The 27,848-nt window shown below is 41.9% G+C and overlaps 1 protein-coding gene across 2 annotated transcripts in view; it reads left to right on the top strand.

Annotated features, from left to right (window-relative positions):
• Positions 1-27,848, top strand: part of LOC118641841 (microtubule-associated serine/threonine-protein kinase 4-like) — a 333,781-nt gene that overhangs the window by 161,125 nt on the left and 144,808 nt on the right. Inside the window, exon 1 of one of the 2 annotated variants that reach the window (XM_036279433.1) lies at positions 8,940-9,297. The exons of the other annotated variant lie outside the window; for it this stretch is intronic. Coding sequence (XP_036135326.1) covers positions 9,206-9,297 — 92 coding nt within the window. The 5' untranslated portion in view covers positions 8,940-9,205. Of the gene's footprint in view, positions 1-8,939; positions 9,298-27,848 lie in introns of those variants that run through there. 2 annotated transcript variants of the gene reach the window in all.

The raw sequence follows: 27,848 nt of genomic DNA on the forward strand, positions 1-27,848 counted from the left end.
CTATTTTACGCTCTGTCCAGGCTCTCTGCGCTGTGGAGTAGGCTTGGTCTTTATTCCCCAAGGGCGCTGCTCACAGCTAAGACTGCTGCTGTCCATGAGCACCCAGCCTGCCACCATTTTGCACCTCCACAGATCTTACCAGTGTCTTTGGTTATATGGTCCTGTCCTGCTGCTTTTCTGTTGCTTTTTCCGAGGATTTGTCTTTATTTTAGTTGTAATTCCCATTTCGTCTGGGGAGATCGTCTGTGTAGCTTCCATTCACTCTGCCTCCATTTTCACATTCTCTATGCCTATCTTGTGTGCAGCTGGGTGGCACAGGCCTTTCTGGTGACCCCGCACCCTGCAGGTTCCACAAGTAACTGGATGGCATAGTCCCTTTGGGGACCGGGCTCTATGTCTATGTTATGGGCTGCTGGGTTCCACAGGCCTCTCTGGTGCCTTAGCACCCTGCAGGTTCCGTGGGTAACTGGATGGCACAGTCCCTGCTGGGTTGCACAGGCCTCTCTGGTGCTTCAGCACCCCACAGGCCCTGTGGGTAATTAGATCGTGTAGTCCCTGCTGGGTCCACAGTCCTTTCTGGTGTTTCAGCACCCCACATGTCCTGTTGGTAACTAAATGGCACAGTCCATGCTGGGTCACACAGGCCTCTCTTGTGTTTCAGCACCCCACAGGCCCCGTGGGTAACTATTATTGCGTAGTCCCTGCTGGGTCATGTAGGCCTCTCTGGTGCTTCAGCACCCCACAGGCCCAGTAGGTAACTAGATCGTGCAGTCCCTGCTTTGTCCACAGTCCTCTCTGGTGCTTCAGCACCCCACAGGCCCAGTAGGTAACTAGATCGTGCAGTCCCTGCTTTGTCCACAGTCCTCTCTGGTGCTTCAGCACCCCGCAGGTCCTGTGGGTAAGTAGATGGCACAGTCCCTGCTGGGTGGCACAAGCCTCTCTGGTGCCCCCCCACCCTGCAGGTCCCACAGGCGGGCAGCTGGATCGCACCAGTGTCTCTGGGGCTCCGGCTTCCCACTCCTCTTGTGGGGTACTGGATCGCACAGGCCTCTGTGGAGCCCCAGGTCCCACTGCTGGTGGCTGGGGAGTGCTGCTGCCCCGTGGGGCTCAACTCCTGCTCAGCTTTTGCTGTAGATTTTGGGGATGGGTCTCATCTGCTGGTCTGTGCTTCTGTTGCCTGGGGATGGATGTCTGCTCCCCAGCCTCTGTTGCTGGGGGTATATCTCGACTCTGATCGGGCTGCTACTATGGGGTATGGTGCTGGGCTCCCGGCTGTCTGCAGCTTCCATGACCGGCACCTTGGCAGCTCCACTACTGTGCACTGGTCTGTGTTGACACAGAGTGTCCACTGCTCAGATGGTGCCAGGTGTGCTGGTGGGCTCAGGTTGCTGGGTCCTAGCTGCTCCCACTGCCTCCTCCCAGGGAGGACCCAAGATCTTCCAAAATGGTGGGACCTCCCCACGGCGCAGGGAGAAGGGCCCTGAAGGGCCTCTTACCGTGGTAGCCAGCTGCTCCGTCCACAGCACAGGAACCTTCTGCTCCGCGGCTCTGCGCTGCTCTCTGCACTGCTCGGGTTTGGTTGTCCACCTTCACGTCCACTCACACACTCACCCTCCCTCCAGTCCTGCCCACTGCCATCTTCTCTGGTAAATCTGAATTCATTTATATTGTATTTTAAACAATTTATATCAGAGGAGTGCTCCATTTTTTTCTTTAAAGAACATTTAAAAAACATTTGCCATTTCTTAGATAATTTTTAAAGCATCATTTTTGTTTCCTATGGCTACTGTAACAAATTATGACAAACTAAGTTGTTTTAAACAACATGTATTTTATTCTTGTGGAGTTCTAGAGATCAGAAGTCCCAAATCAGTTTTCCTGGGCTAAAATTGCGGTATCAGCAGGGCTGAGCTCCTGCAGAAACCCTCGCACGGAAAGTTTCCTTGCGTCTCCCCGCTCCCAGAGCTGCAGTCCTGTGTTCCTGTGGCTCAGGCCCCTTCCTCCAGCTCCCAAACCTGCAGCACCAAGAGCATCCTGCTTTACTGTCGCTTCACCTTCTCTTGTACGGCCTTCCTCTGCTTCCCTCCTATAAAGACACTTATGATTACATCAGGGCCCAGCCAGGCGATCCAGGATAATCTCCTGGTCTCGAGATCCTTCATTCAATCACATGTACAAAATTCCTCTTGACATATAAGATAACATGTCCACAAATTCCAAGGGTTAGAATCTGGATATCTTTAGTGTCTATTATTTTGGCTACCACAATGGTCTTTATTGGTTTTATCATATTTCACTGTTTGGCTATGTCAGTATTTATTAACAATTTCCCTTGTTTTATACTTTTAGGTCCCCCCTCCCCAAGTATTATGCTATTATAAGGAATTCTGAGATTAATTTCCATATGTATAAATTTTTTGTGCACATAACTTGATTATATTTGTATAACTCCTAGGATGTCAATTTACTATATTTGCATTATATATTTGTATTTGTGTATTATATGTATATCTATGTGTGTGAACAGTACCTTTATCTGTGTATACATAGTATACCCGTCTGTGTTTGTGTGTTTTCATTCTCCAGAACGTTGGTAGAGAGAACTTACCTCCTTGCACTCTCTGTAGCACTGAGTATTATATTTTTAAATCTTTGCCAGTTAAAGGGGTCAAAATCTCTGATGTTTAAATTGCATTTTATGATAAAGTGAACACTTTTCATGCTTAACATCATATTTATTTTCCTATGAATTAATTTTTCTTTAAAATTTTTTGTTAATAGATATAGATACTAAAGCTTGAGAACTCCTTGGCTAAAATTATTGTGTCTTCACTGACACATTGTCCTCGCTTTGTGTAATAATTTGAATAAACTTGAACAATGGAATGAAATTCGGATTGCTACAGAAGCACATGCTGTCTAATTCTGTCTGCACATGTTCCCTGTATGGTACATTCATGGAAACTCTCACCATTATTTTATTGGGATCATTGTCCATAAATTAAGATGTCTGACCTTAAAAGAAGACTGGATAAATTACCCTTAATCCTATATTACAAAAAAGTCTTAGTGTCAGTTACTACAGGGCTTAATATAACGTACACGGATCCACTTAAACCAGATTGGCACTTCTTGTAATTGGACTGTTAATTCACGCTCAGGAACTGGATGACAAATGCTGTATCTCAGACCCAAGCTTCTGGATCAGGAAATGCCTTGTACTTCAAGTTAACTCCAGACTCGGAGTCTTAGGCAATGATTAGTAACTGCGGGTCACTGTTACAATGAAAAAACTGTTGGTATTTCTTACAAACGAGTTATATACATATTTACATATACATACAACTGTATATGCGTGGTCCATATTTTCTGAGTTTTTGATAGAGACAATGGAATGGACTCATGAATCTCAAAGAGGAATAGACAGAAAACATGTGTTCAAGGTGTGTCTTCAAAATATCAGGATTCTAGACCTAACTTTGCTATCAAGTATCTTTCTAACCCTGAGCAAAGCCTTCCTCCCTTGCTTTAACATTCATCCTAATGGTTGTGTTGAGAATTGAAAGATGAAGGAGATACAGCCCCTGCCCTCCAAGGATCTCCCACTCTGAGGACTAATCTGCACACATGCAGAGCCCTGTAGAGGCACACCAACCCAGTGGGGATCCCGAGGCTCACGGGAGGCTCACACAGTAAGAGGCAACAAGTTTGGTCTTAAAGCGAGTTAGGTGTTAACCCTCCATTTGTCAGATGACTGTGCTGATCTCCAAGTCTTGCTCTCAGCCCCGTAATTGGATTGCTCAGCTCTATTAGAGGCCAGGGCTCCATGTGGTTAATTGACTGGTCTTTCAGACAGCGGGTTTAGATGAAAAGAGACATTCATCTCTGTCTCTGCCCTAGTGTCTCCTTCCTGCGGCATGACCTCTCCAGCCCTGTAAGGATGATATATACCTTTTCTATTCGTTTTCTCTTTCTGGGGGTGGAACTCTGTCAGACTATGCTATGGGGCTTCTCTCAAGACCTTCCTCTGCTTGAAAGTTAGAGGATAGGGTGTTAGAGTGATATAGTCATAGGCAGTGCTTATGAAACCCTCCCTGGCCCTATATGCTGGGCTGCCTTCATGCATATTCTATGCTTCTTCTCTATCACGAAGGCCAAGGAGTCAGTAATTTGGGAGAAAGGTGTTCAATTTCCCATATCTATCTGTTCTCTCCTCTTGGAGTTTGTAATGTTGCTGCTGCTGCTGCTGCTTCTTCTTCTTCTTCTTCTTTTTTTCCCTGAGCCTCTGAGTCTCCTGGGATCCAGAGAATACCTAAGGGAAATGTTACATTCTGTTCCCATTTTGGCCAGTCTTTTGCTTGTCCTTTCTGTCTTGGACCTTATCCTTCAACCTGCTATTGTGGATTATGTAGTTCTCTATTCAACCTATCAGGAAATAGGAATCAAATTTACTGTGTTTCCTTTTTCATGTATTCACTTCAGAAATCTTAATCTTTCTACCTCATGATATTGTTTAAAAAATAGTTTTAATATTCCAAGGATGATGTAACCTTACTTATTATTCATCTCTTGGTTTTCAGCATTCATATCTATCTCTGCAAGTTAATTTTTATTTACCATCTCATTTTCCTTTATATTTTAGTAATGTGAGCAAAAAACATCATTTAATAACACTGGAAAAGCTTTATTTCAACCCGCTCCCACGGATGCAACCTTCTTCACATTTCCAGTAAAGTCTTAAAGCTTTATTTCTCAGGATGAGCAGTGATTACAAGGATTGCTCTACCCTTACCCTGTCAAGACAGCATTTGGAAGGTGACGAAAGTAGACCTGTAGGTGTGGACGGCCTTGGAGAGGTAGTCACTTCTAGGTGCTCTGAAGATGCAGTGGATAGAAGGCAAACTTAATTTATAGCAGAATCCCCAGATGGGGCCAAGATCAGGTAGAATGTGTTTGGAAACTCAATATTAGCCCCACTTTCCTTAACGTCTTCTCATTGGACATGGCCTTGTGATCAGAGGGGAGTGGACAGCTTCCCAGGCCTCACACCTATACTAAGTAAACTTAGTGTCCCACAGTGTCTAAGCTCAAGGCAAGGCCCCAGGGATTTTTAACAGTGTTCTGTGTAGGGTTGGGGAAAACCATATGGAATGAGCATGAGGCAGAGAGTGAGAAATAGAGAAGACAATTGAAGTCAGTGGAAAAGACCCTGAATTTTTTATATGTAGGAAGAGGATAAATAATGAAAAACTTGACCACTTCTGAAATACTCACTGAGTCCTAAACTAGTATTTCAGTAGCACTCAAGCTTCTTTTCAATCTTATTTACCTTTCTCATAAAAACAGTGTCAGATAATAACATCCCTATTAAATGAATGAGCATCCTGGATCACCAAGCATGTCCATTGCTGTGTAGACTTAGTTGTTATGCAATAAGTAGAAAATCTTGCTGAATATCTGTATGTTGACCTAGATCAACTATTGTCTTAAGAATTTCCAATAATCTTAATTCCTTCTTAGTTCTGTAGCCAGAGTTTTACCACAATTGCAACTAAACTCTACTCTAGTTTCTGCCAATATAATTATGTTATCTGTAGGAAAAAGTCAGTAGTTCTGACAATTTTAATTCTTGTGTTTACTGACTGAACTGCCTTCTGAATCATAGGTTCCCAAATCAAGTCAAACAGGTTAGAAAACAAGTTACATTTTAGTGTCACACCTACTCTTAATCTTAACTGAGTATGGGAATACATCAGCCACTTTCACTGTATTAACTAGTTCATTTCTGAATCCTCATTACTTTACCTATTTTTATTTTTTAATTTTGGATACTACCTAAATTCTCCCATGCCTTTTAAGGGTAACAAACATATAAAGTTACATAGTTAAAAATACTCATATCCCGCCCTGGCCGGTTTGGCTCAGCGGTTAGAGCGTCGGCCTGCGGTCCGGAGAGACCCGGGTTCGGTTCCTGCTAAGGGCATGTACCTCGGTTGCAGTTTGTCCCCGGCCCTGGTTGGTCGTGCGGGTGGCAGCCACTCGATGTGTCCCTTTCACATCGATGTTTCTCTCTCTCTCTCTATCTCTTCCTCTATCTCCCTCCCACTGTATCTGTACAAAAAATGGAAAAATGTCCTCAGGTGAGGATGAAAAAAAAAACCAAAAAACTCATATCCTTACCCATCCCTTTGAGAATCTGCATGATGGATTCTTCTAATTGTATAGAGACAGTAATGCTATCTGACCATAAGCCAGAATATGCATCATTCAATCAAGAGAAGAAATAAATATTTTCTTGATTTATGATTTCTAAATAAATGATTTAGCCATTTTAGTTGCTATTATCTTTGTGCGTGCTGCCCAAAAGCATGGCCTTTTCTAGAAGGACCATAGAGAGTACAAGAGTTGGGTGGTACAGAACCATTGGGTCTTTAACCCATCCAGAACTTGAGTCCCACCTACTGCATCTCCTTCATGTTACCTCTGCTCAAACACCTTATAGGAAGTTCAGCCTTTTTCACCTTTGGATCCAAAGACTCTGCCACATAGTAGTTATTTCACTATTTAAAGACCTCTATCACTTGTTATCTAAATTTTCTCTTTTCCACTTTCAACAAAGAGTTCCTTCAACCCATAATTCATAGTACACTTTCAAGTCCCCTTTCACCTTCTTGACTGTTCTTCTCTGGGAAGCTCTACTATGTAATTATCCCTCTTAAACTTGGATACCTAAAAGTGAACACAAAAAGCATTCCCTGGGCTTACCTTTGGGACTAGGGGTGTGACATTTCCTAGAGCCATGTGAAGACCTGAGGAATGTTAGCACATCTGTTTCAGGTTACAGAATGTAGATAAAAGTGAGTTAATAAGAGAAAGTCTTTAAAATTTAAAAATATTCTCATGAGGTTCTTAAGAATTTAGGATTGTTTGAGAGACTCAACTGATCTGCTAATACTGATAATTTCAGGGCATGTTAAGAGAAAGAATAGATACACCCTGAGCATCTGAAGCATCTCCATTCAAAAAGCATTTATTGGATGCTTGTATAAATCAGGAACTGTCAAATTTTAGAAATACAAAGATCTATATAATGAGATTTTACCCTTGAGGAACTCACAGACTAATAGGAAAGACAGCAGTAAACAGTCAGTTCTAGTTCAGTGTGACCAGCAGCTTGGTGGAGGAATGTTCAAGGCACCGTGAAAGTAGAGGGCTTGGTGTGGAGGTGCCCTCTTCTCCAGTTGTACATCTCTCAGCACAGTGTTCTTTTAGCTCCTGCATATGGACATTGTTTATGTGAAATGTGTTCTAGACACTGCTTGAAGGGGCTTATGTATGGCATCGTATTTATGTAAGTCAACTTCTTAGAGGTTGATCCTGTCATGGACCCCATAAAAATGGGGAAAATGGGCAGAGATTGTCAGCCTTTAAAATAATAACTTTAAAAAATACTTACAAACATTTATACTAAGAAGAAATGGCTTAGTATGGGCAAAACTACTGGACCAAGACCATAAGTATCTAGTTAAGTGTATTTTGTCACTTGTAAAATTGAGAAAATATTGCCTTCTTTGTGTACCTTTGTGGATTTCTAGGATCTGAGGAGGCTCTGTCAGCGTTTGAGGAAATAGTGCATAAGAAAGCCCTGTACAAGAATTATCAGAAATCCTTGGAGTCCATGGGGTGGAAATACTTCTGTGGGTTACAAAACTTTGTTAACAAGGATACAATCCCCAAGTGGTCTCTGTCCCTTGTTTACCCTGTCTTCCTTGTCAGCGCCCCACCCCTTTCTTGTGACCCTCCTATTTCTGTTGTTGGTTCCCAGTATTTGCTGGATGAACTAAACCGTTTTTTACAAGTTATTTTTCTTAATTTTAAAAAACAATATTAGCATCTCTTACCACATTACACCAGATTTAAGGCAGCTAATTTAAATTCCATTTTTTGATTCATACACTTTTACACAAGCATTTAACAGTTTGGGGAGTTATTCCGAATACCACCTCCTTCTTCAAAATGAGTAACTGACATTTCAACCTCCCCTCCCTGCCTTCCATTCAATCTCTAAGGCACTTGGAAGGAAAATAACTCTAGCATTTGTTAAATAAATGCAGGTAGTGTCTTTAATCATGGTGGTTGACTGTTTTCTAGATAAGTCGTTGTAGTCTGAAGCCAAACAGGTGTGCACTGTGGTAATTCATCAAATGCATGTAACTCATAAATTTAGTTTACGGAGGTGAGCGTGGCAGCCCATTGACAAGATTTTCCTACCCAACAAACAGCGTCGCAGCGGGGTATGACCGCCTTCCTGGGAGTATTTTTATGGTGATCCACTCCGCAGTGAATCACAGATTAGCCTTCAGGTGTGTGCAGCACACTTCACCGCTGGGGAGCAGCTGGCTTTATTTATTTATTTTGGGGGAATGATCCATTTGGGGCTCTGCGCTGGGGGCGCGGCGGAGGCGGAAGATGCTTGGGTGTCCTGGCTCCTTCTGCGGGGCTCCCACGGGTGGCTGCTGCTCCCTTTCCCATGAGGCCCCGCTCGCGCCTGGGGGAGTGTCCGCGGGTGGGGAAGGGTGGGGAAGGGTGGGCGCCCAGCTCCGCCAGTGCCAGGCTGGGAGGCCGCAGCAAGGTGTCCTGCTCAAGTCCGTCAGTAGGCCGATTTTGTAAAAGTGCTTTTAAGTTTCCCTTTTGGGGGGGGGAGGGGGAGCAGAAGAGGAGCTTTTTCGATGGAAATTCTTTTCCTTGTATGTAGATACCAAAAGGAAACTCAACACTGGGCATGTTCGGATGTTGAATGGTTTGCTGATAAGCAACAGCCTCCCGGAACCAAAGACTTAAAATAGTCGCTCCCCCCCCCCCCCGCAGGAGCTGCAAATGGTATCTGCCAAAGAGATGACAAAGTACCTTGGACCGATTCGCACACAGACAGCATTTTGAGCAGAACGCACGGCCCAACTCTTGTCATTACTGTTTCTAGCTGGCCCGGCGGGCAGAGGGCAGCCCGAGAGGAAGCAAGTTTCCCGAGCCCGGGGTGGCTGTGTGCTCCTGAGAGGCTGCGGGACTTCGCAGACCCGCTCCAAGTTGTCGGATCAGTCCTGGCGCTTCTCCGCGGGCACTGAGCAGCTCATCCAGCTCTTATTTTTTTCTCCCTCTCCCCGTTGTGGTCCTATGGCCTTGAACCTGTGGTGAATTCAAGAAAGGAATGGATATGTCTGACCCCAATTTTTGGACCGTGCTCTCAAACTTTACTTTGCCTCATTTGAGGAGTGGGAACAGGCTGCGGCGAACACAAAGGTAAAAACGCGGGGCGCCTTTGCCGGGAGAGGGCACGCGTTGGCTTCCCAGGCAGCTGGTGATCCGAGCCGCCTGGGCAGCTGGGGTTTTGTTTATTGGGTGACAGTTTGAAAAGTTAATAACCCTGCCAAGGGGGCAGTGTTTCAGGTATTCTCTTCTCGTGGATTTCCAGGGTGATCCTGATGAACGTGCTTCTCGGGGTACTTTTGAAAGTGGATAATACAAGGTTGAGTTGTGAGTGGTGGGGAGAGGAAAAGGGGAGGGGGAAGAGCTATTTCCTCTAAGACTGTTTATTTGATCTGATCATGTTTATCCATTTCATTTACCCAGACATCAGAGCTTCTGCTCCTCTTTCTAGAGCCTTTCAGATGTCCCCTCTATTAAATATTTGACCTTTGTAAGATGCAGATGTCCTATACAAAGAGTTCAAGTTATCCTGTTTTGAATTGTCTGCTTAAAGAGACAGATCTGCATAACTTTGCCTTTGTTTTTTTTGTTTGTTTGTTTGTTTTAACTGATTTGCTGACATTTGTTTCTAATACAGGCTGGCCTTTTCATTTGAGTCTATAGTTGACAGAATAGGTGGGAGGAAAAAAGACTTAAAATCAAGATGAAGCGCAGGCCACAAGTGAAAGGCAGTTTAGAGTTAGTTGCTTGACTCTGGGGTGGAGAGAATGTGATTTTAAAGGGGCTGTTCCTTCTCTCTCCACATTTGTATCCAGCACAGAAAGGGGTGTTATTGTGTTTTTTGAGGGGCACACCCTCTGAACTGTATAAATGCAGATTCTTCTTTTTTCTTCAAAACTTGCCTTGCCTGTACCTGTGAACATGCATGAGAGCAACGGTACAGTCAAATAAACAGGATGCAGGCTATCTGATTCGGAGCTTCATAGTCTTTGTATTGCAGTATTTAAAGAACGCACCAAAAAATGATTCATATTTTTTGGTTATACCTGATACTTTTGGTAGCAAAAATGCAGATATGTAATACTTTGGAAAACTTAGTCATTTGTTTTATTTTTAAATTTCTCCACGGTGTTTCTTACATTTCAGAAGCATTCTGGAATACTCACATATATGTATTTATACATACACACATATACACAGATCAAGCAAATACAAGTGTGTGTTTGTATTTGTGTCTGAGAGAGAGGAAGAAAGATTTATGGGTCATACTTACCTTCTGTTGCAACTTGGACAGTGTTGGTACCACTAAACCATGTTAGATTCTAAAGTTCTACCTTTTAAATAGGGTGACTATGTTTTCCTCATTCTATATATATGTTCAGAGACACTCTTTTGGTGTTGGTTGTTTTGGTTCAAGCTTTGTCATTCATGCACCAATGCCCCCAAACAACAAATCAGTTGAAGAGGTACATGCTGTATACATGAACAAGGCCACTACTCCTCATGGCAGTAAATCTTATAACTTCTGACCTTTTCAGTTTGTCAAGAGCCCTTGAATGTGTGTAGATGGTGTAGTCCTGGCTGTGATGCAGCCTCTCCTCGCTCCTGGAACCAGTTCTTGCAGAGATAAGTCTGCACTGGCATCATGCCTGTGTGTGTAAACCTGAAAAGCAGTTGACTTTCTTCCCTCTACCTACCTGTTGATAGTATTATTGAGAGAGTCAAATGCATGAAGAATTCTCAGGCTGGTTTGACCTCAGCTGTAAGGCAATATCTCTCTAGCCTAGAACACTCCAATTCAGACATCTCTCACTGGCAGAGAGCCTAGGATCTAAAGTAACCTGGGCTCCTCCCAGCAAAATGGGAGAGTAGGGCTTGGAGGGCTGTCTCCACTCCCTGAGTCTTGGACCCTTATCTTTAGTTGAATGAAACAGAGGGAGGGGAATTTTCCTTCCTACCTTTGAACCATAGTGGCTGCCACAGCCTGTTTGTTACCGGGGGATTTCCAAGATTCACAGAGTTTGGAAATTTGTGTCCTGAGGATCATCTGTACATACCCCTACTTATTGTGGGTCTCAAAGGGCCAGTATTGCTTCATGTTTATTATGTAGATTTGGAAAGATGAAGGGCAGATGGCCTCTTCTCCAGGGCAGCGTGTGTAGTTGTTGCATTCCCTTATTATACAGTGATCAATTCCGGCTCGGTGACCTTCCCTAAGGACATGCAGCATATGGTTACAGTGTGGCTCTTCCCCTTCTGTGACCTCCCTTAACTGCTCTAAATTGTGTTTCCTTCTCCAAGGCCCACATTAACCCTGTCCCTTATGTGGCTGATCAGGTTCCCTAAAGCTGTCCTTTCAAAAGGACCTTTCCATTCCCAAGGTGTGTGTCCTCTCCTTTTGCCAGCCTCACTGAGGGCGTGCCAGTGGCCAGGTGAAGATGCTTTGCCCTTCCCTTCCCTTGCCCTCAGTTGGAAGTGATTTATTCCATGGACTATCTCTCCTGCCCAAGCCTCACTTCTTTTTTGCACACTTACTGACTCTTATTTATTTTGCGTGTTGTATCCAGGTGACTTGTTCGATTAACATTGTAATTTAGAGGACTTCATCTCAACCTTTTCTTTAGCATTAGCTTTCTTATGTCTGTCAAAGAGTAAAATATGGCTTTGAGCCTGTGAATGAGCATCTCAGAGCTGTGAGGGATAGGATGTGTATACCACTTATCTTAGGAAAGGAAGAGAGGTCGAATGGTTTCAGACTCTCCTTAAATCTACATTACGGGAGAAATTGCCATCATGGAAGACCTTGGGTTTGCTGCATCCCATCTGCCTTACCAGTTCAGCATGACGCGGGTTTGTTGGCTTCTCCTCTCACAGGAAAACATTAGAGGTTTCTCTTCCAACTCAGAGCCCTACCTGGGCCTACAGCTCTCTGGATTCTTGGGAAAAGATGCCTGCAGACTTACTCCCAGGCCTAGACTCTTACCCAAGACTGATGAACTCAAAGCCTAGGTTCCTTGTGTTGTGTCCCAAAGATTATCTATTGTTCCCGTCATTCTTTTCTGTCTTCACCTTGGCTGACATTGGGTTCTCTGGATGTACATTGACTTTGTCTGCTGTTTTGGTGTAAAGCTCACACATTATATGAGAAAAGTTTCTTTTTTCTGACAGGCTTTGCACTTCTCTCGCCCTCTCTTATTTCCTCAAGGCCGTTTCCACGCAGCCATTCACTTACCTGCGGCTTTGAGGGACAGAATTCTGGGCTGAATGGAATGATTATTTTAACCAAAATTTGTTGTTTTAAACTGAAGTAACAATTGCATGCTTAGAGACTGTAAATGTTATAGGTCTTTGGATAGTCCATTCACTTGAAGAACCCATCACATCTTAGAATGGAAACGCGTTTGCCTCCCTTAATGCTTATAACATCTTTTCTTTTCCCGTTGGATTCAAAACAGGAATTGGGGGGAAGGGGTCAAGCTTCTTTTACTTTCTCTCTCTGTGTCACTCTGTAAAGAAAATGCTACCACTGACTTCTAAATGTTGCTGCTTTGTTTTGAGGTTCACCTTTACTTTTGCTAAAGTACATTCTAGTGAATCTAGAAGATGCTTGATTTTTTTATTTTACTGGTCAGAAATCTGGTATGTTTTCATTGGGCTTAAGTGATCATCTTCCAACCTCAATGAGCTAAATCAATAAAATTCTTCTCTATGCCTGGGAGCAGTGTGTGGCTCAGTAAATAACTGAGCAAGTTTCCAAATATATTTTTCTGAGAACCCATGGGATAAAAGTTTTTTGTTTTGAATTCACATCACTCAGCAGTTACTATGAACAGCAGGTATATTCAGGGATCTTCCAACTAACTGCTGTAGTTGTCAGAATGTATTGGATTTTTATGTACACTGCATCCTTCCTTTACAAACATCTGTAGTGTTTGATGAGTTTTTCTTTTTGTTTTGCTCATGAATATATGTCTTTAAGAAGTATGGGGAATACACTTCTCTCCTGACCTGATATGTCAAGTGTTAGTGAACTTGTACTCACCCCTTTTATGGAAAGCCCAGTTAAAGCATGTTTCTCGAGCACCTGTTGTGTGCCTGGGCCCTAGGCTTGCCTTCAGTGAAGATATGCAAATGAATTATTACAAACTTGGCTGCAGAGAGGTGTTTACAAGGTACACATAAGCCATAGGAGTGGTCCATAGGCAAGAGAGACTTTGGTCTCAAGGAGCCAGGAGACACACCACATAGAAAAGGCAACACCTCAGGGAGATTTTGAAAGGTTGGTTGGTATTTATCATACAGAAGGACAGGGCCTTCCCAAGGGGCAAAAGAAATGGTGTATACAAAGACACAGTGGCCTTGGCAACACAGAGTTCAAAGGGCTATACATAGCTCAGTATTGCTGGAGCACAAAGAACCAGAAGCATAACTCCGTCTTGCTGAAGCATGAAGTTTGAAGAGGTGATATAATATAGCACAATGGTTAAGAGGATTGTTCTGAAGCCAGTTCACCTGGGTTTGAATGATAGAGGCAAGTTAATGTCTTTGGACTTCAGTTGCTCCATCTATAAAATAGGGACAAGTAAACTACTTTTCTCATAAGATTGCTGTAAAGATGAAAATGTGTTGATAGGTGTCAAATGCCTAATGCAATGACTGGCACATAAAAACTCTCAATAAATTCTAACTATTTAATATTGTTACTATCATTACAACAAGGAGGTGAGTGGTGGGCTATGAAGCTGAGGTGGTGAGTTGAGGCACCTTGTATTTGCGGAAGTTTGGCCTTTATCCTTGGGAGAGAGACATGTCTAGCTGCACTGGGAGCTTAAGTCTGGGAGTGGAGGGTGAGACCTAGAAACCAGGTAATAAGTTACTGCGATAGCCTATATAAAGGGTTCTGTAGGCCTGAGCAAAGAATGTAGTGAGATTATGCCTTTGAGAGATATAAAGGTATGAAATTGGCTTTGAGGGATGAAGAAAGATTTGACCATGGCCCTGGGGTTTTTGACTTGAGGAACCAGGAAGATGGAACCCTGTAAGAGTGGGGGAGGGGAAGACACAACGTGTACTGGCTCCTTTCATTCTCAGAAGCTCAGTTAATCCACATTATTGAGCATCTCTGTTGTATGCCAATTACCATGGCGTGTCGGTTCTTCCTTCAGCCAATATCTGCAGCACCAATGTCCGGTGCTGGGCAAGGGATATAGTAGTGAACAAGACAGAGTGCTTGGGTCACAGAAATGAACAAGCATCTAAATAAGTCCATTTCCACATGGTGGGCAGTATTCGAAGGCCATAAGAGCTGAGAACTAACAGATTGTGGGAGGCTACTTTAGATGGTGTGGTCAGAGAATATCTTTTGAGGAGGTAATATTTAAGGGGAGATTGAAAGGATGAGAAAGAGCTGTCTGTGGGAAGAGTTTGGGGGCAGGCATCTGAGAATGGTGACAGTTCTGAGGCAGGCAAGACAGCCCCAGGCAGCAGCTGGATGTGTAGGTCCAGGGCTGCATCCGAAATAATAGTCTTGGGAGTCTTCATTAGGACTGTCTGGGGAATATGTCAGATTCATCTGTGGGAGAACTAGAGATGCCCCGTCTAAGGAATGGGTGGAGATGCAGATAGGCACAGGAAAGGTGACTTGGAGGAGAGTCCTGTAAGAAAGAAGGAAGCCAGCAGTGTGTTCTCACAGAGTCCAAGAGGAGGATGGTCAACACTGTCACTCCACAGAAAGATGGAATGAATGTGTGCATTGTATCTTACGACTGGGAAGTCACAATGACTTCAGCATGAACACCAGCAGCAGAGTGATGGGGTGGGCGTGGGGAGATGATGAGCCAGAAAACAGCAGTGAAGTGAGGAATTGGAGACGTTGGCAGGTAGCCACTGTGTGGGCAGCTAAACACAGCACTAACATGTCACTGTGTCCTATAGCCTCTGCATGTTCACCCTTTTTTTCTGAATCATATCCCCTTACTCACTGTTGCTCACTTGCTTCATTGCTGAAATAGGCAATGACAGTTTCCTTTCCCTCCTGTCTGGAAGCTCCGGTTGTTGCCCCAGCCTTATGAGTATCTGCATTCTCTATGGTTGAAGTTTCTCTTTCTTTAAAGCCCTGCCTCTGAGCGTCTCTTAGCCTCCACCCACCGCCACTTGGTCTCCTTCTGAGCCGGGCAGTGTACCTGCCTGTCCCTCAGGCCTCTGCCCCAGGTGGCTGGGACCTGCACCCCCTGCTGCCTCTTCCCCTCCATGCCTGACCTGCAGGCTCTGCCCCTCCCTTCGGCTCTGTGCCCATTTGCTCCCACTCCTTGCTTTGCTCAGGCCTGTTTCACATACTTCCTTTCATCCTTTTCCTTTTTTCATGCCCTAGACTGTACTTTCCACAGGTGGGACGGCCTGCCTATCACGGCAGGGCGCATCGTCCTTGTCTCATCGTCAGCTCTAACGCCGGTAGTATTCCAGGAGGGACCACTCATGAACCCTCTCCGCCAGAGGAGCGGACCCCCAGGCCCGGAGCTCCAAGCAGGCTGAGTGACGTCAGAGCCGAGGCAGCCGGCCCACGCGCGAGCCGCGTGTCCTCAGACCGTGGGTGCGCCCCGCGCTCCTGAGCCCGGCGGGACCTGCGCAGGCACATGCGCATTTTGAACATGTTGCTTTTAGCCTCTAGCGTGTAGTTTACAAGAGACTCCAGATTTTTTTGTTTTGTCCCTTACTACGTAGGTCTTTTGTGGGGAAGAGGGAGGCAGAAAGAGAGGGAGGAGGAGAGGAATGAGAGATAAAGATAGAAGATAGAGAAACAGAGAGAGAGAGAGAAGTGCGAGTGCAAAAAGCAGTTTTCAAAAGAAGTTTGTTAAATCCGCGTCTCCTGTGGTCCCTGGGCAGGCGTGGGCGATCCATTGTCCTAAGTGGTCAACACCGGGAGGAGGGCCTGTGTCACTAAGTTCACAGTGAGGGGGTAGAACATTATCTGCTTTATGGCTTTGCTGCTTTCCTTGACACATCTGTCCTGTTACCAGAAGTCTAAGTAATGTCTTGGAAATAGGGGAACCTTAAGCCTTTAGATAGAGACCATTTGCCTTCCGGACTAAAATGACAGGGGATAGGATTGTGAAGTCATTTACGATCCTATGTGAAGATGAAGATGGCCCATAGAGGAGAAATTCGGAATAAGACCCGTTCTGAAAAATTTGGGAGATTCCTCCTTGTCTTGGTTGAATGGAAATAGGCTGATTTCTCAGGGAGATTAAGACTGGAGGCCCTGAACCCCCTTCTCCCCCCATACACACCCATGGCCAGTGTGGGTGAGCACCTGCCCAGCTATTTTAATCTGAGCTGCCTTTACTACATTTAACCTAGTCATTTGAGAGTGACATCATGGTAACTGAGTAATCCCTTTGAAAGTTAAGTAATAGAGACGAGATATTAAAATGGGCCTGGGGCTACCTGGATGAAAGTAGGCACAGGGTGTGCATAAAACCATTTATTAAAAGCCAAGTCGATCTCTAACCGTAGAAGTCTTGGCTGTGTAGTAGTACATTTGGCTTTTGTGATAAGGGGCACATTGTATAACTAGAGAGATCTCTAAGTAAGAGTTCACGTGGTTGTTAATACTTACAGTTCTGGCACTTTATTTTCTTTTTCTCTAATTTGGTAATTAGGAAAGTTCCCTTGTGAACTTGGCTGTAAATTCTGAAAATGTTGACCTTAAACCTGATTAACAGAATGAGAGGACCTGTGGGAGTTTTAGCTACACTAATGGCTATTGGACATGCTTATTTGAGAAGGTAATTATGCCAATATCAAACTGAAGCATCATGTTGTTTTGTTTTAAAGAAAAAAGGCCCAAGGAGGGAATTTAGGCTTTGATCTGCTTTTGAAGGTAAAATAGATTGGTAAGAAGAATAGACCATCATTAATGTTTATCTCTTATCTTAAGCTCTCCCATTGCTTGCTTTATATAGAACCCTGGGACTTTATACATTCTGCAGATTTTGTGGTTTTATGTCTGTCAGTGACTTTGATTTTGTTCGAGTTTGGGGTCTCTTAGGAAACTATAACTGCAGGCAAAGTAAGGGCAAAGTCCAGATCTTGACATATGGTAGGCCAGCCGCCAAGTGCACTCTAAAGTTCTCGAACAGGCTTTCAGCTCTTCACAGGCAAGAACTAGCTCCACATCCCTGGGGACTTTCTAACCTGACAGGAAGTTGCAGTTGCAAGTATTATTTGGAGGGTAATGTATTAGGTTCTGAGTGAATCACCTGGGTGGAGGGAATGAATAACTAGTGAAACTTGCTGGGTTCTCCTAGGATCATAGAATCAGAGAAGGAAGAAAACGGATGCGAGTCACCAGGCTCATTTTGCCGAATGAGTATTTGCTGAAGCTGTCTTTGCTGTGTTTTATTCTAATTTTAAACATTGCAGTGCATGTTGATGTCTCAGGACCCTGACTTTGACCTTACTGCATTTCTCTCTTGGGAATCTCTATTAGAATGTTATCTACCCACTGCCAGATTTCTTCGCTACTGAATCTGAAGAAAAGAAATGAACCTATAGCTTGCATAAAAAGCACCTATGTTCCTTTCACATTCATATCTTTTAAAATGTTACATGATGGGTATCTTTAAATTAGAATTTATAATTATTAAATGTTTTCCTTTTATAAATGTAGGAAGGAGTTAAGGGGGAAAAAGTATGTTTGTCATGGGAAAAACTGCCAGTTGAATAAAGCACTCTAGGAAATATGGTAAATGAAACCTTTGTTACTGTAAAACAATAGCTATTAAGTGACTATTATGTAATGTTATTTCTCAGGTCTGATTTGGAATGGCTTGTTGATCTTGGAACTTGAGATATAATTCCTGTAAAAGCATTACTTTCACTTGGCTTATCTTGAGACTTTTGATACAAAATCAGAGATTTTCCCCAGTAGATTACCCAGGTTGGAAACCAAGCATTGGAGATGCTGAAACCCTGTCAGATAGTTTTTTGTTGTTGTTTTTTCCATGTGAGGATTAGTTTTATCCATTTGGTTTTCTCCATTCTAGTACCCATCCAGATTAACACAAATTATTTGCTAATCCAAAAGAATGGTTCATTATAAAATGAATCTATCTTGCTAAACCACTCCAAAGGGCAGACAGCTGGCAAAACAGCTGATAGGCACACTCACCGGACTCAGCAGGTTGAATGGATTATTGTGAATTTGCATTTTTCACAAATGATAGATCCTTAAGCAAAGGACTTTAAAAAAAAAAAAAATCTTTGATCTCAAATGGCCATAGTGGCCAGTGGGGGTGGCAGGGCAGGTACAGAACAGGATAATGCAGGGTACTTGAGGCTATAGTTCCTGTTAAGCATTCTACAAAATGAGCTTTGTGCTTATGAATTACAATTCCCTATGTGTTTTAGGATTTGATGTCTGGGGTTAGGTGTTTGTACCACAAAGTTATTATTAAGGAATAAAAACTGCAGTGTTTTTACTATGTGAACTGTAAAATTGTATATGGCTTTCTTTCTCAATAGATGTCTTCTCTTCTGTCAATTTCAGATAAATTAGCCTTGGAAATCTAGGATTTTTAAGGTGAAAAGCCAGTAGTGGTTTTTAAAAGCCTTCTTGACATAGGAGTCAGGCGCAAGATCGGGGCTCTGCTTTCTTAAGTCCAGTTCTTGGATCTTAGTGCCTTTGATGTCCTTTTACCATGGCCATTGGTAGACTTCAGTTGTCTTTGAAATTGTGATTGATTAGTTATCATTTGATGGCTTCATAAAGGAAACTCTTTAGACAAGTGAAATTGTGATTTGTCTTACCTTTTGAGAATTGCCCTTAAAATCAGTTGACCGCCTCACAGCAGACCTTCTGGAGGTCAGAAGGTACAGATAATTGAGCTGATGAGATATTAATATGAAACAGCGTTTTGATGCTATTCCTAGGAAATACAAACATTCTGTGGAATGTGTCCCCGGTTTAAAATCCACGAAGAAAAGTGTTCTGACTTTTTGGCACTGATAGACATATTCAAGAGTGTTGTGTTCAAGCCAGAGTAAATACATATGGCCTTTACTCTTTCTTTCAGTTAGCAGAAGTCACTTCTAAACACTTATTTTGGCACTAAGGAAGCTCGTCATGACCTATTGTTCCAGAAAGATTATAGTTCTCATTTTAGCCCATTTTCTAGTTCCCATGTGAGCGACATGCCCAGCCCGGAGCAGAGGAAACAGGCGCTGCCTTTCAACCCTTCCATTCTTCTAGGTGTGTCCCGGGCAGTGGCTCTAGCTGTTTCTGCAGCCACTTAACAGGTTTGATTTCAAATCTATTTCATAAGAAACTAACATGTTTGGAGGGGATTCATGGCCCAGCATTTATGGATTTTGTTGGGAAGTTCCAGGTGTGTATACATCTTAAACTCTATGTTAAGGCCTACTGGACTACAATAATTTTGGTTTGGTTTTGCTTTGCTTTGGTTTTGCCTTTTCCTCGTGGAATTTCTTAAGATGCCTTAGGGATTGGATTGGGAGGGGGTAGCCCCCAGTCCTGAAGGCCATGTAGCTCCTCTTCCGATTCCTTTTCTTTGGCTGCCTTGGGAGCACTACAGAGGAGTCAAGTGATTACAAACTGGGCCAAAAGGTGGAGAAACCAGGAGCCGAGATCTGAGGGATTGACCTCAGAAACATGGGAAGTTGATTAATTTAAAAATGTTGAGAGGGGGTTATTTAGGATTTGCACGTCTCTGTGTGACCCTTTTCCTGCTTTGTGGCCGTGGATGAGCCTGAATTGCCTTCCAAAATGGTATAGCCCAATAACCTAAATTGGCTACATTTGTATGGACAAGGTCTGGGAATGCATTGAATCACCTCATTTATTTATTTATGTACCAAATATTTATCAGGTACATTTTATGTGACCAGGGCTATGATTATCACCTGGGAAAGAAAGATAAGTATGGCATGATCCTTTTCTTCAAGTTTAGCTTCGTCTCCTGTGGTAGAAAGCAATGTAGACAGAATGACAGTAATGTGTAATAACCAGGAGTTCTACCAAAGTTCAGCAAAGGAGGAAGTAGAGGGAGAATATCTATTGAGGCAGTTTGGTATATGCCATCTCATTTAATCCTATTTATAGTCTCTGTTATGCAGATGGAAAAAAACTGAGACACAGAGACATTAATTAACTGTCCCTAGATCTCACCAGCAGTAAGTGGTAAACCTGGATAAAACTGTAGGATCCTGTCTCCACAGGAAATGGAGCTCTGACAGTATTCTACTTATTGAAAATAATATTTGTAAAGTAAGATTTTAGTATCTTTATTCTCAAAGTACAGTAGTCTCCTGCCAATTCAAAGATACTTGTGGAATATAGAGCCATGATCATTTTGATCTTTGCTATAGAAATGCCCCCGCTGTCTGAGGGAAGAGGGTGAGAAACAGAAGCCGATTTACTTTGTTTTAAAATTGCCACCTGCTGATTCCTGTTCCCCTCCATGGAAATTGCATATGTAGTCTCCTATAATTTTCTCATTTTAAAGTATCACCGTTTATAATGGCATTTGAGTGGGCTTGTGCTTTCTAAATGGAGGTTTTACTTACGGCGGAGCTCAGAACAGCTGCCGGCTTACAGGCCTTTTGAATGAACAGCACCCCACAGCACCCCACAGCACCCATGCTTATTTTTTGGTGCTTTCCCTGAGCGTACTATAAAATCCTGTGCACTAGCATGGGTGCATAATATTATGCACACATCTCAAAGTCCTTGCTGATCTTGTAACAGTGTATGTAGGTCACTTCATAGAAGGGCCAGAAGTTCTTGCATCTTATAGGGCAAAGCAGCGTGACTGCCAGGAGAGATCTGTCGGCAGATTTTAGAGGCACATACCTTACTGGCTCCTTCCTGACCTTTTAAAAATATAGTAATTCCTCTTGAGTCATGTCAATGTTAACTAAGTGCTTAAGGAGGTGAGTTGATGGCACTCAAATATATCTTTTCCTTTGGGAAAATCATTGTAGAGAACTAAGAAATAAGGGCTTTGTTATGCATAAAACAATGGTATGAGAATAAAGTATAAGTAACATATAACATGCGAATGGAACAAAGACTGTGTTCAGAATTTTCTGCACTACAGAACCCTCACGGCAGTCTCTTAGCTCTGGGTGGTGCAGTATGTGAGATGCTTTCTAAAGGGAAAGAAGTGAAAGAGGTCTTCCTTCAGATGCTTTCTCAAATGGTAGAGAAGGAGTTTTTCAAGGCCACTAATCCAGGCCCAGACTTCTTCAAACTCCTACTAATGAGGTCTTACCGCTTTGATATATTCACTCTAGGAAGTGCACCCAGCTAGGTCTGTTTTGTTTTTTATTGAAATACAAAGTATCCTTTTTAGGTGTGTAATTTTATGAATTTTGGCAACTACAGCCATATAACTACCACCACAATTCAGATACAGAATATTTACACTACCCCAGAATGTTTTGGGTGTTTTAATTGTTTGATAATGCTAATATAGAATTAGCATGAGATGTTTTGTTTTGCTTTGCCCTGATCCCCCTTAAAAAAAAAAAAAAAAGCTCCATACTCTATTAAGATTTGATTTTTGTCCTAATGTCCTTCTGTTCCTGGATCCCAGCTAGGATACCATGTTACATTGTGTCATCCTTTTTTAAAAAATCAGTTTGATTAAGAAGATGATTAATACATGGTTTGATTACATGGTTGATAATGCCAAGTAGGTACCAGGGAAATGCATCAGAATGAGATATTTGAAAGAAAAGTAGAAACTACATAAATTGTGTGGCCCATTATTAATATATAATAGCCCCTTTAATGCTATATAGTTGAAAAAGTTATAAGAAACCAGATAAACAAGTTCAACTAGCAGGAAATTGTTAACAGTAATTTGAGGTTATTTATTGGTGAAGAAACAGGGCCATGAGGTTGAAGATTTGGAAGACATAGAGTTGAAAACATAGATTATGGTTGCTGTAAAATAAATACAGAGCTCCAGAAGGAAATTGGAGTTTTTAAATGCAAGTGAACACAACAAAACATGTGTTTTATAAGAAGTAAATAAAATACCTTGTTTGCTATGTAGAATAATTTATCACAACTTTTAATATTTATTATACTTTAATTTCAATGGAACATAGATAGCTTTTAAAATAAAATTAACCTTAACATGGGTTCAAGAATGGAGAATATAATAACAACCATAAAGAAAAAAACAACACCCCAAGTTCTTGTATTCAAACATAACCACTATTGAAAATGTGGGGTTATCCTTCCAGGGTTTTTTTCTGGGCACATGTAGGCACACGTGTACATACATACCACAAAACTCATATTTTATTGTCTCTCCTGTTTTATGAGCTGCCTTTTTCCCTTAAAGAGAGTCTTTAAATACCCAGGTTTATAATGGCACAATTTCCAGAAATATTGAAAACTATCTATGACATACAAGAAGGTATGAGGGGGTTACCTGTAAAGTTGCAGGGACATATTCAAACCCGTGCATGAGAACCACTGAAATAATGCACAGCGTCACCTGATGTAGGTGTGTCCACAGCCAGCTTGCTGGTTAGCAGTGAGGGCGAGGCCTTTGACACCAGCGGTCGCCTTAGAGGGTCTCCCATTTTAGGTCCTGTTTTTCTCCACCTGTGTTCAGATCTCTCTTGAAATGTTCCCTTTAAAAATACTAATACTAACTCAGAGAGATTCCAATTACCATCTCCCCACAGGTTTAAATGTTAAACCTCAAGATCTAAACTTTATCCCTTATGAATGTGAGCAGGTTTGCCAGTTGGCAGGCCAATTAATAAATTTTTGCAAGGTGTAGAAATGTGTTTTTTTTTTCCATAGGGGAACAATGAATCCATCTGCTTCACATCTTCCTTTCCCCTGTGTCCTTTGGGAAAAATCATTTAATTTTCATAAATAATTGTGCAACTCTCTGAGTGATTTTCTGCTTTTTAAGGGAGATAGTTTTAATAATTGAAACAACTTCTTACTATAGGATTTAAAGAACCCTATGTCACATATTAAAATATGTAGACATCTAAGTTTCATCCAGACTATTATTATTATTGTTTTGAACATTAGACAAACAGAATCATATGTCAAAAACTGATTCATAGAAAGCTTAATGTGGAAGAGACTTTCAGAAACATCTAGTTGAACCACCTTCTTGTAAGATGAGGAATTTGATGTCGAATGGAAAACAACTTGGAACCCAGATGGACTTGGGAACTGATTGGAATGCTAGGGAGTTGACCACATGATAGCTTTGCCAAAATCTGACACGTTACAATACAGAATTTGGTTCCCTTTCCCTTATGGTATGAAGGAGTTCAGTACTGAATATTCCAGAAGCTTCTTTTTAGAGGAGTGTTTCACCTGTAACCCTGTTTACTAGCATTTTTACTGTCTTTCATGTTTTGTCATAGATAGGCATAAATTGGTTAATATTAAATAAGAGGAAGGATTTAGAATTGTCTTTTTTTTTCTTTCACGCAAGTTGACTTTTCTTCATCTATAGTCAACAGTCGATTCAATTCATTCACTAGAAAGAGTTCAGACTTTGGAATCCTGACTCTGAAACAAAACATGTGGCCTTACTTCTGATACTTGGTTTCCCATCTTTAAGTAGGAAAAACAACCAGCATACCTTTGTTGTGCCTTAAGTAAGATACATTGTGGAGCACTGAGGTCAGGGGTAGACAAACTACAGCCAACGGGCCAAATCTGGCATACCACCTGTTTTTGTACATAAAGCTTTAGTAGAATACAGCCACACCAGATCATTTAGGGATTCTCTATGGCAGCTTGTGCTATAATAGCAGAATCCAGTAGCTGTAACATGAGACTCTGGCATGTAAAACCCATCAAATATGGACTATATGGCCCTTTATAGAAGGACTTTGCCAACCCGGGACCCAGGGCAACGCCTAGCAAATACAGGCACTCAGTAAATGTTCATTTTACCTTCTTCCCATCGATTATTTCAGGTTCTCTCTTACTCTTTAGGCACTCTTTAAAGGAAAAGAGTTCAGATGTGGTTTTCTCTCGTAATCCTTCTAAAACCCCTGCCCACTTCTGGAGCATGGCCAAAGCCTTGAGCCACGGCACAAGACAGAACACACGGACAGAGGCATCGCTATGGCCCCAGCACCGTGCGGCATGTCTGGACTTGAACTGGGCGCTGTGCACGTTGCAGGAACAGAACTTCCTCTATCCACGTGTAATACAGGCTATTTCAGTTGCAACATGTCTCAATTTAGTTTAGATTATATCTCACTAAATAGTACTGGGTATATTTAATCTAGACATCTTCAAAAGCTTCCCAATACAATCCCTAAAACTGGATTTTTTTTTTCATTTCAAAGTGCACTAAAAAATTATGATTACAGCCCTGGCCGGTTTGGCTCAATGGTTAGAGCATCGACCTTGCGGTCCAGAGAGACCCCGGTTCGGTTCCCGCTAAGGGCGTGTGCCTTGGTTGCAGTTTGTCCCCGGCCCTGGTTGGGTTGTGTGGGTGGCAGCCACTCGATGTGTCCTTTTCACGTCGATGTTTCTCTCTCTTCCTCTCTCTCCCTCCTACTCTATCTGAACAAAAAGTGGAAAATGTCCTCGGGTGAGGATAAAAAAAAAAAATTATGATTACAAATTCCATACCACATTTAGCAAAGGCCTTTCTGAAATCTTAAAGCAGGAGTTTTTTGAAGTGACTGTGGGCCATTTGAAAGAGAAGGTTCTCAAAGGAATGACATCGTTTTTTTGTGTTTGTTTGTTTTTTTAATTTGTTTTGTGTTTTAAGCAAAATGTACTCAAGAGTTCCTCAGTGGTTTTGATTAGGGGCACCCTGGTGTGTAGTAGAAAGCTAAGACCGGAATAGACCGGTGGAATGTGCCCGATGAGGACATTCTGATTGCTGCCCCATTCCAACTTCCACACGTAGCGCGAGAGAAAGATGGGGACTTTTGAGAACTATTAAAGGACAGTTATGCTTGCTGTTGTTATTTTTTTTAATGGTATTGAGGAATGTTTTTTTGTTTTTTTGTTTTTTTTTTCAGAATAATAAAGGGATTTAAAAAATATTTTAACAGTACCTAGTGTCTTTGAAAAGAGTGCTGTGAAGGTATTGTAAAGCAGTACCTAAAATTTTGGAAAGTATTCCTTGACTCTTGTTGCTCTTCTCTTCCAGCACTTTTCAGTGTTTCCAGGGCTGTCTGTACAGACCTGTTAGCATTTATCCCAACATGTTGAGATTCTGTGTGTGCTCGTCTGAATTCCCAGCTGATTGGAATGTCTTGAGGCAGAGGCTCAGTGCCAGCGTAGTGCCTGGCACATAATAGACACTTAATAAAGGTTTATTGAATGAAAGCACTCCACAGTGAGCATATTCATGCATATAGCTTTTTCTGTCTTTTGGAACTATTTCCTTAAGATTAATTCCCAGAATAGAGATTTCTAGGCCAAAGTGACGTGAACATGTTTATGAATCTTGATACATAATGCCAAGTGGCTCTTATGTCTACTTGAGGTTCCTTCCAAGTTTGTGGCTCTGGTACATTATTGCTAGATTGGCAGTCTGGTGTTCCATATTTTCTCTAGCAAAAAAAAAAAAAAAAAAGTGACAGGAGGGTACATCATTGCCAGATTCAAGTCTGGAACGAACATTGCATGTGCTTTAGGATGAAACTCTAAAAGAATAAAAATCCCTCCTGTGGAACTTGAGAAATGGAGGGAGGGAGGAAGCAGGAACCAGGAATAGGATAAAAGATATTGTTATGGGGCAAATAACTCTGGGAGTTTTATTACTGCTCTGAACTTTTACTGGACTTCTACCAATATTTCAAGAAAAGAATTGATTATTTTTTTTTTTATCCTCATCCGAGGACATTTTTTTTCCATTTTTTGTTCAGATAGAGTGGGAGGGAGAAAGAGGAAGAGAGAGAGAGAGAGAAACATCGACGTGAAAGGGACACATCGAGTGGCTGCCACCCGCATGACCAACCAGGGCCGGGGACAAACTGCAACCGAGGTACATGCCCTTAGCGGGAACTGAACCCGGGTTTCTCTGGACCTCAGGCCAACACTCTAACTGCTGAACCAAACCAGCCAGGGCACAATTGAATATTTTTTACTTGCCTTTTCTCCTCAACACATTTAATGTTGAGATATGAAGGATTACCAAATGCAAATTGCTGTTCATTCACATTCCAGGGTCTGCTTTTATCAAAGTTTGGAACTGTTTGTCTAATGTATTATGTATGCATTTCCATTTTCAATTGATCTGATTTATGTGTGTGAAATAAAATTGAGCCTTCTTCTTGTGACCTTGGGTGACACTAGCTTTTTCTGAGTTTGGTATCATTCCCCTCTCTCATCTAGTATTGGGCAGGCTTATAAATTACCAATGATAAAAAATCATTATCTACCTTTTGGTGCAAGTATGCTATTAATGAACACATAGTCATCTTATAGATGGCATAGAAAGTTTGTGGAGGCTGAACCGAATGGAGCAAGGGCTGAGTTCATTTAAAAATACCTCTTATGGAAACTGAGGATTTACTGAATAACTTTCTTTAAATAACATTCAACAGAATACTCTAAAAAATTTAACAGTGTTTTGTGATATGTGTTCCATTGTGTATATATTCTTTTCCAGCTTAGCTTCATTCCACCCTCAAAGCCATGACTTCAGTTTCAGATAAAGGAGTTAGAAAAACTTTCTACATGGTAGATTTGGCTTTCAGAGAATATCCCTCATCTTTCCCAGCACACTAGAGCTGGTGGGCCTTGACCTGGTTAGACATTTTTAAGGAGAATCTTTGAAAAGCCAACAATTACATGGTAGCACATGACCACACTTTGGTCATTCCAAGCCGCAGCTGTAAAGGACACTATAAGCAATGAAGTCAGTGTTTCCAGATTCCCTTAAATTAAAGGCCTTCCAGATAGGGGGCAGGCCACGGAGAAGCAAAGTGGGAAGTCTTTTCATGCATTCTATGTTTTAATATTTAGACAGAGACAGAGCCCATCTCCTTATGCATTTGAGTGAAGGTGATAGAAGAGTAAGAACAGATTCTCCTAACCCAAAAAGCTTTAGCTCATTTGAGATAAGAGTAATTTTATTCTGAATTACTTATAAACTTATGGGAGTTAGGGCAGCATGGTGGAATAATTATGACTAGTGATGTTTTGAGTATTTGTTAAGTAAATGTAGCATAACTTAATTATATTATGCATTAATTTTTTAAAAAATTTTTTTGTCTGATCATTTGTCCATCTCTTCTTCATTCAATTCAAGCCCTTGGTTTATTTACTTTATAGGATTAAAAAAATTTAAATTGTGGTAAAATACACATAACATAAAACTTGCCATCTTCACTGTTTTTTGAGTGTACATTTCAGGAGTGTTAAATACATTCACATTGTTATGCAACCAACCTCCAGAACCTTTTTCATCTTGTAAAACTGAACCTTTGTACTCATTAAGCAACAATTCCCTACTTCTCCTTCCCTAGCCCTTGGCAACCACTATTCTACTTTCTGTCTCTATGAATCTGATTACTCATGTAAGTGGAATTATATAGTATTTGGTTTTTGTGACTAGCTTATTTCACTTAGAATAATGTCCACAAGATTCATCCATGTTAAA

This window comes from Molossus molossus, unplaced genomic scaffold (genome assembly GCF_014108415.1).
Source record: "Molossus molossus isolate mMolMol1 unplaced genomic scaffold, mMolMol1.p scaffold_m16_p_3, whole genome shotgun sequence".
NCBI lineage: Eukaryota > Metazoa > Chordata > Mammalia > Chiroptera > Molossidae > Molossus > Molossus molossus.